This window comes from Heptranchias perlo, chromosome 1, assembly GCF_035084215.1.
Source record: "Heptranchias perlo isolate sHepPer1 chromosome 1, sHepPer1.hap1, whole genome shotgun sequence".
Lineage (NCBI taxonomy): Eukaryota > Metazoa > Chordata > Chondrichthyes > Hexanchiformes > Hexanchidae > Heptranchias > Heptranchias perlo.
The window spans coordinates 49327849-49340867 of record NC_090325.1 but is presented as its reverse complement, the minus strand read 5'-3'; the positions used below and the strand labels follow the sequence as shown (position 1 = coordinate 49340867).

The following is a 13019-nucleotide window of genomic DNA, read 5'->3' as shown; positions in this document are numbered from 1 at the left end:
GCACAGGACCAGGTCCAAGGTTGCCTGCCCCCTTGTAGGATCAGTTACATACTGCTCAAGAAATCCATCCCTGATGCACTCAATGAACTCGTCCTCAAGGCTGCTCTGCCCAATTTGATTTGTCCAGTTAATATGATAATTAAAATCCCCCATAATTATGGCTGTTCCCTTATTACATGCCCCGACTATCTCCTGATTAATACTTCTTCCAGCAGAGTTGCAACTATTAGGAGGCCTATATACTACGCCCGCTAATATTTTTTTTCCCTTATTATTCCTTATCTCCACCCAAACTGTTTCATTATCTTGATGCTTTGTCCCAATATCATTTCTCTGTATTAGTGATTCCTTCCTTTATTAACATAGCCACCCCACCTCCCCTTCCTTCCTGCCTGTCCTTCCTGATTGTTAAATACCCTGGCATATTTAATTCCCAGTCGTTGTCACCCTGCAGCCATGTTTCTGTAATGGCCACAAGATCATACCCATACGTAGTTATTTGTGCCGTTAACTCGTCCATTTTATTACGAATGCTACGTGCATTCAGATAAAGAACTTTCAAATCTGTTTTGTGACGCTTAGTTCCTGCTTTTTCCTTTTTTAACACTTTACCTATTACTCCATACCTTCTGTCCCTTCCTGTTACGCTTTCCTCTCTCTCCCTGCTCAGGTTCCCAACCCCCTGCCACTTTAGTTTAACAGGTTCCTGGAGTTCCCAACCTGACCACTAAACATGCCAAGTCAGATTCCGCATGTCAGAATGCAAATCCCCAGACATTACGCATATCACGATATCTGTGTCAGCTGTGGCTCAGTGGTAGCACTCCCATCTATGAGTCAGAAGATTATGGGTTCAAGTCCTACTCCAGAGACTGAAGCACAAAATCTAAGCTTACAGTGCAGTACCGAGGGAGTGCTGCACTGTCGGTCTTTCGGATGCAATGTTAAACCAAGGCGTTGTCTACCCCCTCAGGTGGACGTAAAAGATCCCATGGCACTATTTTGAAGAGGAGCTGGGGAGTCATTGTCAGTGTCCTGGCCAGTATGTATCCCTCAACCAACCTCACAAAGAGATTATATGGTCTTCACTTTGCTGTTTGTGGGACCTTGCTGTGCACAAATTGGCTGCCATGTTTCCTACATTATAACAGTGACTGTACCTCAAAAGTACTTCATTGGCTGTAAAGGACTTTGGGACGTCATGGAAGGCGATATATAAATCTAAGTTATTTCTTTCAATCATTGACCACTGCACTTGCATAAATGAGTGTCACAGCCACTCATGCATACACAGATTAATTGGTTGTTTGATGCAGGAATGTGTCTACATGGAAACCAGTTCTGTATGTACACAAACGCAGGACAGTGGCACACTTGAGTTGCTTTGCTGTGACCTGGACTACAGGTTAACACCCGAGTCATTCTGTGTGTGTCAAATGGGACCCTGAAGTTTAGTAGCAGCTGGATACACAGAAGAACCAGCCCAAATGTAGCAACAGCAGGAAATGTGTTCATGTTTCCCATCCTGAAAAATCAGCAGCCCATCTCCCTAGAGACGGAACCAAAATGGCCGGTTTGCAGAGGAAGAAAAACAAATTAAAATAAGGGTGATTGCCCATGGTTTTCACATAATTTAACGAGCGGAGGATGGGCTCGACAAGAGCACTCCTTCAAAACCTTCTTTAAAGCAACATGAGTAGCAATCAGTTTATAAAAATATTACAAAGTCTTACAGTCAAAATATAAGAAAATATATATTCAATGGTAAGCTAAAATGCGCTTCTTAAAGCTACAGTATATTTTTTGCTCAATGCTTCTACGCATTTTTGAAGCATGAATTTTGTACTTGGTCTAAGTTAACTTCTGGCATTAAACCAAAGCAGAAATTTGTATAAAGTTACAATAATGCAGTAATTCAGCAGTGGGGGAAGGCAACTTTAAAAGTTATACTTCCATGTTTGAGTGCATAAAACACATATGTAATTACTTGTTCACTGATTTGCAAAAGGTTTGATGAAAGCTTGTCAATTTAACGCAATGATAGTCACTTAATGTTCAAACCCACAAATGGCTCTTACCATGCCAGTTTGAAAATAATCCAGGAAGCTGCTATGCAGAGAATTAAGTGTTCCAATGCAGTGGCAAAATGCTAAGATGCAGATTCGCGTCCATTATTCTACATGAAGAAATGGGATTGGGGGTGGGGGGAAGAGAAATACCTGAAGCCGCTTTTGAGTACCTAACAGCTTGTTACAGACCAACATCGGCAAAAACCTGAAGCCAGGACCCTGTCTGTCCTTCAGCTAGACAGTGCATGCCATGGAAAGATCTAAGAAATAAAAATTAATCTTTTTTAAAAAAAAAGCCAAAATCATCACTAGCTATAAATGCAAAGATTACTTGAAAGTGACCTTATTCCATACAGATGTATGAGCATAACATGGACAGTTCTGGGCATGTTTAATTTCATAAGGAATCTAGTATTTTAAGTGAGGTTGGCATTTTAAGTTTAGATATATCTTGAAAGCCAGAGAGTTGGATCAACAAGAAAACCTTCGTGTACACACAGTATAAGTTTTATTATGTATTATGGGTGGTTACAACTCAGTTAGTGAAAGACAAAACTACTGCCTTCCAAATAAGAGCATTCATTCTGATTAAGGGGTTGTATATTACAGAAGATTAAACATTTCCACACTGGGAGGGGGAGGGGGAAGAAAGAGAAAAAGCTAGAATTAGGAATTTCTTAGAAACTACCTTGAATAAAATTACTGAAACTGACAATTTGAGCTCAGCACAAAAAAAGTTTGTCTGCACTGTTTTATCAACTAACTTAAAATCAATGCCTAATGGTTGAATATATTAAAATGTATCCATTTAGGCATTAATAGTTACAAATGAACTCGAGAGTCCGGTTATAAATATTTTGTTTCCTTAATACGACTTCTGGAAAGGCTATTCATCTCAGCTGTCAACCAAGATCTCAACTATAAACGAGTTTTAATTAGCAACAAATTCAGACCTTTGCATTTATTTGTTTGAGATGGCATAGCATTACTGACTCTAATTAAAGCATGCATCAAGATTACTTGAGTTTTTCAGTTCAGGACTGCAGTAGCAGGCCTGTGTGAAAATTAGACATTATTTACCTAAAATATATAGTAAATAGAGGTAATGAATGCTCTTTGACTCTTTGTTCTTTTGTAAATCTACTTAAATTATAAGCTACCACTTCCTTTTTATTTAAAATGAGCACTCATTAAGTGTTCCTTGTGAAAATTCCCCTCCAAATTTTTCCCTTCATTCCTGAGGGTGTCAACTTCACTGGAATACAGTTCCTCTGGTACTTTCATCAAGTAGTCATTCTTCATGCGTGAGCCTAGGCAGTAAATGTTAAACGGTTATTCTACCACAGAGGGCATCACAGCCAAGCTAGAACATTCATTTTCCAGCAGGGATCAAAAGATGACAATCAGAAGCAAGGGCTAAGGGTGATTTTTTCCTCTCTGTCACAATCTGTACACCCCAACTGCTATCCTGGCTAAGATCTGTTAACTCAGTTTAACTACGTGCTAACTACCTTGTATATCAGAGAAGGAAGCTAAATGAGGAGTGAGAGTTGTGCGTGCTAACTGGCACTTTGTTTCAATATATGAAAATTTGATTTTCTCAGTTAGCTGTAGCTAATGTGTACTTATCATGAGCATACAAACATTATCTATAAAATGAAAGCCATTAGGTTTGGATAAATTCATAGAATTAGAATGATACAGCACAGGAGGTGGCCATTCGGCCCATCATACCTATGCCGGCTCTTTGAAAGAGTTATCCAATTAGTCCCACTACCTTATTCTTGCCCCATAATCCTGCAATTTTTTTTCCTTCAAGGGTTTATCCAATTCCCTTTTGAAAGCTATTATTGAATCTGCTTCCACCATTTTCAGGCAGTGCATTCCAGATTACAACAGCTCACTAGGTAAAAAAAATTCTCCTCATCTCACCTCTGGTTCTTTTGCCAATTATCTTACATCTGTGTCCTCTGGTTACTGACCCTTCTGGCAGAACGTGCATCTGCTCAATTTTTGACCCTTTTCCATTGCCCAGCAAATTTGCAGAGACAGGAAGGGCAGATTCCTCTTCTCCCCACCCTCATTAATTTGACATGGTAGTATAAAAGTGCTTTTTGGGTTACCATGGGAATTCAGCTCGAAGTGCCCCAATAGGCCCAACAGAATCTACATGGCTGCTGAAAGCAGGTGTAGGTCCCATTTAGGGACGAGTGAAGGGCCCAGCACAGAAGGAAATGATAATCGATCCTAGAAGAATCAATCACCTTTGAAGAGTCGCCCCACAGTTCCATTGGTAACTTTATTTATTTCACTGACCTTTGTTTTGGGCTCGATCCAGGCCTCAGGCTTCTCCTCTGTGAAGCAGCACAGTGCCACTCTGAGTTCAGTTATCTCCATGGGTCGGGCACCCAGCCGAACCACATGTGCAGGCTCCTACACCAATTATTTAAATGAACCAGTCATTGTGATTTGGGAAAGGATCAGAACCAGAGCATAACCATAGGTGGAAGTTCCACCCCACCAAATTTTATCCTAAATAAGGGTATGCTGAAAACTGAATGGCATCATCATTGAGCACTCCTGGGCTTGGCACAGCATAAGCTAAAAGATAAAAGTTCTCTACTTTGTCTTAGCTTCAGAAGAACAAACCTAGTACTAACAACATTGTACTCAACAGCCATCTTTGGAACAGAAAAAATATTTTCATCCCATTAGTCTAGACTGAATTTAGACTAAGCCCCAGAAGTAATCCGTTGGCACCTAGTTTAGAAGAATCTGTTAAAAATAATTTCAAGTTTTTTAAAAATTTACTCCACCAATTTTTCTCTCCCCCCCCCACTAGAGACATTGCCTCCTTGCTGGGGCACAGTTCCATGGGCTCATGGCCATTATGCACATGTGGCCTTGACGTGGGTGATATCATGCATCACGGCCAAGTGCAGCCTTTTCTTCACTCCGTGTTCACACATGCGAACATCCAACAGGGGTCATTGGGTAGAGATCAGGAGCAGAAGCACCACCTGACTCTGCCCTCCACTGGTACCGAGGCCAACTATAGCAGCCCAACCTCCACCTTGCTGAAATCAGCTAAATGAGTGGAGACCAGGAGTCAAATCAGGGGTCTTCCTGGTCAATAGCTCAGCTACACATCAAATAAACTCAGCGATCCTTCAGAGGCAAGTGAGCTCCTCAAAAGTGTGGGGTTACCATCTTTAATGTTAACATTTACAGATGCAGAAGAGATATCAAAGGGTTCAATTAAAAATTTAAGTTTCACTAAAAATCTCAAGACTGTTCAGCTATGTGTAAACAAAAACTTTGCCTAAATAGATTTCTGTAACTCTGAATCAGAGAGGATTCTCAATGACCCAATCTCATCCATTTGCTTCTATTTCAGTTAATTATAGAACCATAGAAATTTACAGTACAGGAGGCCATTTTGCCTAGTTCTGAGAGAACAATCCAAAACTAATTCCATGCACTACTCTCTCCTCATAGCCTTGTATCATCTTCTGCTTCAAAAATATGTCTATCCATTTCCCCTAAAAAAGGTGCAATGGTCTCTGTCTCAACCACTTCCTGTGGCAAAGAATTCCATACTCCAATAGGCCTCAGTGCAAAGAAATTTCTCCTGATCTCTTTCCTCAAGGTGACCATTTTAAATTCATGACCTCCTCGTCACCGACTCCAAACCAGAAGAATTAATCTCTCTCGTCACTATTAATACCCTTCATAATTTTGAAATTTTCATTCCTTCTCTACTCTTGTACCCAACGTCCCTATTCATAAAACTTAAAAATTCTATTAGCCTTTTTTGTGGCTTTAACTCTCTGACAGTGCAAGTCTAGGGAGATATGTATTTGAACCCCAAGTTCTCTGTTCATCCACACCTTTCAATATCTTTCCACTGAGTGTATACTCCCATTCCCTGTTTTTTTAATCCCAAAATGTATTATCCACATTAAATTGCACCTGCCACATTTCTGTCCATTCTTCTAACCGATGTCTTTCTGCAGTCTTTTACAGCTCTCATCACGGGTCAGTTAATTTTGAGATTGTGTTCCCTGTGTCCAAGCTTCATTGGAACAGTGTAAGAGGCCGAGGTCAGAGTAGGAGTAGTCGCATGCCGTTTTAATTCCACTTCCCACTCCTACTCTGACCTCGGCCTCTTACAATGTACCAACGAAGCTCAAGGAACAGCAACTCATCTTTCGTTTAGGCACTTTACAACCTTCCGGACTCAACATTGATTTCCATAATTTCAGATCATAACCACTGCTCCCATTTTTTCGGTTAGCTAGTGCTGGTAATGGTTCTGCTACTGCCATTTATAGTCGCTACTGATCAACCTTTTGTTTCTTAACCTGTCCTATTACCACCTTCCTTGCCTTGCACCATCAACCCTTTTGTCATTTAATTACTCTTGCCATCCACCCTATCAGAGACCTTCCCTTTTGTTCTTTCCTCCCCTCCTTCCCCAGGCTCTATACTTGCTCAAATACTTTAACTCTTAACATCTTCCAGTTCTGATGAAAGGTCTTCAACCTGAAATGTTAACTGTTTCTTTCTCCACAGATGCTGCCTGACTTGCTGAGCTTCTCCAGCATTTTCTGTTTTTATTGCCTTTAACAAATTCATTCTGGCTGTTGATTAACCCATGAATTTCTAAATGCTTACTATTTTCTCAAATTATAGATTCTAGGAGTTTGTCCACAACTGACATTGAAATAACTAGTTTATCCTTATCTCCCTTCTTGAACAAGGATGTACCATTGGCTACTCTCCAGCCTCAGAACACAACTTGCATATTTCAGGATTAAAAAATTACTATCAGAGCCTCTGCTATCTCCTCACCAACTTCTTTAAACTGTCTAGGCTGTCAGGGCCTGATGAATTATCGATCAGGTTCTGCTCATATTTTTCAGAACCAACCCCTTTGCTAGATTGTTCCATATCCTCTTCTCATACACCTATGTTCTCATTTCCACCATCATTTGCAAAAGTGATGCAAACTATTTAATACATCCGCCATACCACCACCCTCCACAATTTGACGCCCTCTTTCATCTCTGAACGGTCCTACCCTCTTTAATTATTCTTTATTAAAAATCCCTTACTATTTCCTTCTGTGTTATCCACTAGCCTTTTTTCACATTCTCTTACAGCCCTTCTAATCTCCATTTTCACCTCCCACTACACTTACTATACTCATGATTATCTTCTAGTATTGTTATCCGAAGTTTCAAGCCTCCCTACATTTTAGTTTATTTATTAATCCATCTATCCATCATACTCTACCCCTTTAATACACCAGCTTTTCATCTTGTAGGTATACTTCATAGGTATTGTGTACTTTATCCATCTAATTTGAAGATTCCCCATTGCTAATCCATTTTATTGTTTACTAACTTTTCTGCTCAGGTAATTTGGGCCAGATCATTTCTTAGCCCACCTAATCTCTCCTTTTGCCTCCTTACTACACTTTCTATATTCCTTGCGATTACCTTTAGTATTGTTATCCCTAACTTTATCATATGCCTCCCTTTTTAACTTTTAGTTTTAATCTATTTATCCACAGAAATCCATACTTTGATGTGCCCAGTTTTTGAAGGTTTTAACTGGTATGTGGTAGGGAAAAAATATTTATGGGACTAAAGTACTTTTTCCAGACCTTTTTTGGATTTAGTAACATAACCACATACTTGCAGACTCAGAAGCATTAGTGATGTCTGAATTCTGCTAACTACCAACCTACTTCAGGATAACAACTTGCATTATATAGCGCCTTTAATGCAGTAAAATGTCCCAAGGCGCTTCACAGGAGCATTATCAAACAAAATGTGTCAGCAAGCCACATAAGGAGATATTAGGACGGGTGATCAAAAGCTTGGTCAAAAAGGTAAGTTTTAAGGAGCAACTTAAAGGAGAGGGGTAGAGAGGGAAGGGGTTTACGGTGGGAATTCCAGAGCTTAGGGCCTATGCAGATGAAGGCACGGCCGCCAATAGCAAAGCGGTGAAAATCGTGGGTGCGCAAGTGGCCAGAATTGGAAGAGCGCAGAGATCTTGGAGTGTTGTAGGGCTGGAGGTTACCAGGATAGGGAGTGGCTAGGACATGGGGAGATTTGAAAACAAGGATGAGAATTTTAAAAATCGAGGCATTGCTGGACCAGGAGCCAATGTAGGTCAGCGAGCACCGAGGTGATGCATAAGCGGGACTAGGTGAGAGTTAGGATACAGGCAAAGTTTTAGACAAGCTCAAATTTACGGAGGTTGCAAGGCGGGAAGCCGACCAGGAGAGCATTCATAGTCAAGTCTACTTAAGGACTAATATTTTAGGATTCAGAGTGCAGTGTGAGATAACATTCTTGGGATGTGTGAAATCATGGACAGAGAATGTGTACAAATTTTACAATGTTATATTTATTAAATGCTATTCAATGATTTTGTTTTAAAAAAAGCTATACATATAACAGTCTGTATAAAACAAGCTCAATTCAACAGAGCAGATCAGAATGGCTTTTGATTATCACTGAACCAATTTTATGAATCGTCAGAAGCTCCGTCTGACTCATCATGGCACTTACAACATTCCTCTTTCTCTGGCCACTAAGGAGCCATTCTCACCAATCCCGAGAGAAATAGGCATCGCCCTCCCAACCAAAGGACAGACTGTTGAAAGTACTCGTGCGGCCCAGTTACAATGTCTTTCACTAGCTAGCCTCACTTCTGGAAGAGATATGCAACGGCAGATAGTTTTTTTTAAAAAAGAAAAAAAACTTTCTCATTCTCAGAAGTTACTACAGGAGTAGTTGTTCTATAAAAAAAAGCTTAAATGTTAAGTCACCATGACTATTTTGGAAGGCAAGATACCAGACAATGGATTTTGTTGCAATTAAAATGCAGGACCACCTTATGAACTGCTGGAGCAACAAAAAAAAAGTGACAATTGAGTGATCACAACCTTCAACTGTCATAAGCTGTCCAGTAGTGTGGATACTACACCTCCCCTATTTGGCCACTGCATGCAAATCAGGAGGTCTTGAGAAAGTATATAAATAATGTCAATCCATCCATTTGTCGCCATAAAAATGATTTATGGGAACCACATAACTGTAAAATCTCACTGGCCCTGGCAATCTCATTTCATTGGTCAATGATCCCTGGTAACATTGTCTCAGGGATCACTGCTAAGACTGCTCCCGTCAATCCAAGTTATTTTTGATCTCACGCATAGCAGCAGTCACTGACAGATCAAGCCCACATATTGCACTACCAGATCTCAATCTGGGGCCTGGCCTGCACTTTTCTCTCCACCCACCTGACTCTACCCCACTGCACAAAAACCCTGCCCCAATTCTCTAGACAAAATATCAGCTACTTCACAGAACTGTAAGACTGACATATTTAAATGTGCCTAATATTGCAACACTTTTCTAGGAAAAAATAAAGCAATAATATAGGCATCTGGGATCAACACTTTCAGAAAACAAATTGATTTGTTTGGTACTGCTTACCATGGCTACAGTAACTACTGGGACATGTGCTACAATTTTACTTTTGAGTTGTATAAGCCAAGGTGGTGATTATTTGAGTGACATTATGTGAATGTGCATGTGTCTCGAGTTCTGTCAGTCGTTTCTAAAAAGCATAAACTGCAATTAAAATATCAACGTGAGACTTCCAAGAGGAAGCAATAAGGGTCAAATTAAGTGCTCCAATTCAATTCTGTCATGTAACTTCCAAGGATAGGTTTATTTCAAGACCAATTCCAGAGACGTTCAACTTCCTTGCTTCTTTTACTCCCAAATATATTTCAGACACAAACATACATACCAAATGATGCCAAAATGCAACAAATTCAAATCACATTCTTACATCAGCAGGTAGTGCCACAACATCCCATAGCAAAATCCTGCAGCAAGCCAGCAATATAATTGGGAGAGCTTTACTGAATTTAACACTGTGAATGACTTGGTTTTGAATTGAGGCAGCAAAGCTTGGTATAAAACAACACATTATATGCAGTATTTATTTCCCTCCTTCCTTAAAATCCTATCTTTAGTGTGCCAGAACATTCATCAGAAAACAAAATTAGATTACAAATGCGAATTACAATTCATTTCACTCATTTAAACTACTGAAAACTTGACATATTAAGACTCTTAATTGCCAAACATAAATAACCTAGCACTATACGGTGACATCACAGCATCAGGTTGCACTTTTCTGCATTAATACTTTAAAACCTGTCCCTTTACTGAATGGTATCCTTAAGGGAAACACTGGACAGGGAGAAGTACCAAACATGAATTGAAACATTAGTTTGACCCATTTAATCAATAAACAACCACCAATTGCACATCGGACGTGCTAAATGTGGGTAAACTTTTTTTTAAATAAATGTCAACGACAAAATTATTAAAAATTTGGCTACGCAAATAAAAGTGAGGAACGGGTTCGCTGATGGATCCTGAGTTCCTGCCCTCTTTGTTGCATAAAGGGCTCCGACTCAGATCCCAGTCACACCTGTTTGATGATCCATGAAGATCCTCCGCAAGGACCGTGCGTTACCGTTACAAACCTACGCGATTTAAAAAATCGAAGGTAGGTCCAAACAGTTGGGGGGCCCGAAGGAAGGAGCACATCATTTTTTTTTTTTGGAAAGTTTAATTTCAATCAAAACAAAAACCAGCTGACAAAATACCCACCCGCATTATTAGAAACCTCACACCGTGTCGCCATTTTGTGACTACAATTCAAAAGAGAGTTTTAATTTATACACAGCGGAGGAAGAGCATCAATAATCTGCCCCCCAACAAAAAAAAAGGAAAAGCCCGCGCGGTCACGCTTCATTTTCCAACACTTTAAATGTACCAATTTGGCAGGAGGGAGGAGGGGAGAGTTTCTTCAATTAAATGAAGGCGGCTTTAAAAAAAAACAAGATCCGCGAATGGTGGGGAGAGAGAGAGAGAGAGGGGGGGGGGGGGGGAGGGGTGTTGCCGATTTGAATGAAAGTGTGAAAAGCTGCGGAATGAGTGAATGTGTGCGATTGTAACGTACCTGTACTGCGCAGCACCACCATGGGTAAATCCAAAGTAGTTACTGGTAGCCATTTTGGCATCTTCGCCTAGCCGGCCGGGCACTGAGCACCACGCGAAGCGCCCAACCAAACAAGAGGGAGAAGGGAGAGACCAGTAAAACATCATCAGAGCCCACACATCACATCGTTCAGCTTCTGCAAACTGAAAAATCTCTTTAATAAAGTCTTTAGCAATCTCCACAGGCCAAAAGCGGCGCCATTTCTTATTCTTAAAAAGGTTTTTTATTGTCAATTCCACTTACCGTAGGTGAAAGAAACAACTGGGCATATAGGAATCATGGGGGTTTCTTTGCGCGACCAACTCCGACCTTTCACCTTTCAAGTGTGTAACCTGTGGAGAAATACGTCAGCTTTCAGGAGGAGCCGCAATGCGCATGCGACGCGCCAGCGATGCTTTCTGGGAGTTGTAGTCTTTTTATTTAAAAAAAAACACAACAACAACAACTTGCATTTTAATTTTAAACAAAAATAACACGAGGAAAGACCGACAACAAACAAAAGAGAGTATTTATGCACTTTTTCTTATCCAAACAAGCCACAAACAAAAAAATTATCAACATATTTTGTAATGAAAATCCAAACCTTATATCCAGTCCACAGAGAGAGGGAAGGCTGGTGCAGCAGTCAGATCCACATTCGATGTTCTGTTCCGTCTGATTCCCTTCCCCCACCGGAGCAGAAATTTGAGTAAATCAACTCACCCTTTTTTGTATGATATCTATCTATTTAAAAAATCCCCTTGTTTCTGTGCGGCTGGCTGTAAGAACAGCTGCTCTCTTCATTTCTACGGATTTGCAATGTGCTTCACGGCTTTTTTTTTCATCCGGTTTGTGCTGGCAATGGTCTGACCTTGGCAAGTATGCAACCTACAATCTTAATCCAGCCCTGTCAAGTCTTATGCATGAGGCTCACACATTTACAGCTCTTCTTACATACTCGTGCTAAGAGGACTGGACACCCTGGTTTTGTCCCAATTTTGCTGGCAGCATTCCAGTGCACCAATAAATTATTTTGCAGCAGCTTAGTGACCTGTTTTTCCTTACACTACATGGCTACCAGATATCTAAGGAATTCGTTTCTGCACAGGAAAATACAGCTTAAAATGTGTTCTTTATGAGGACGACACCACCACATTGGGTTAGTCTTATCTCAGCAATGCTAATATTGCAACACGGGAGTAGTTAATTGCATACACTCTGGTAGGGTGGTGGTGGTTTTGAGAATAAATTAAACTGAATAATAATAACGAGCTATAAAATTTATTGAGAAAAATATATAAATTCAGAGGTATTATAATTGTTACCTTCATGATTGGATTATTGCTACTGCTGCATGAAAGTGGATTCACCTGTGTACTTGCCACCTGAATCCTGCCTGCCCAGCTGACTGTCTGATGTCTTTTCCATTCCACCATCCCAGTGAGCGGAATCAAGCTAGGAAAGAAGGTAAGGCCAGTCAGACTGTGCAAGAAAGAATGTTCCTATGCTTTCACTTAAAGGACATTCATAGTCATTCCTTAGGTCACCTTGGGGTTTTGTAAATGTTCATCCCATGTGTTGTTATTGGTTGCCGCACCAAACCTAAGCTCCCTGCTTTGTCTGCAACCTTTCAGTTCTGCCCATTTTGTGTCACCCCCTTGGTTTATTCCCCCACTTCTTTCACCCCACTATTGGTGACCATGCCATCACCTGTCTAGGCTCTAAGTCCTGGAATTCCCTCCCCAAACTTCTTTGCCTCTTGAGCGCTCTCTCCACTTTTAAAACACTGCTTAAAACCTACTTCTTTGACCAGGCATTTGGTCACCTGTCCTAATGTCTCCTTTATTGACTTGGTGTCAATTTTTGTCTTAT

The 13019-nt window shown here is 40.5% G+C and overlaps 1 protein-coding gene across 2 annotated transcripts in view; it reads right to left on the bottom strand.

Annotated features, from left to right (window-relative positions):
• The window catches only part of zfr (zinc finger RNA binding protein), a 61976-nt gene extending 49867 nt beyond the window's left edge, over nucleotides 1-12109 (bottom strand). Inside the window, exons 1-3 of one of the 2 annotated variants that reach the window (XM_067984821.1) lie at nucleotides 11752-12109; nucleotides 11412-11500; nucleotides 11130-11211 (exon numbers count right to left, since the gene is read on the bottom strand). In XM_067984821.1, coding sequence (XP_067840922.1) covers nucleotides 11130-11211; nucleotides 11412-11448 — 119 coding nt within the window. In that variant the 5' untranslated portion in view covers nucleotides 11449-11500; nucleotides 11752-12109. The remainder of the gene's footprint in view (nucleotides 1-11129; nucleotides 11212-11411; nucleotides 11501-11751) is intronic. The other variant, XM_067984812.1, reaches the window with a different exon arrangement.
• Nucleotides 12110-13019: the final 910 nt, after the last annotated feature.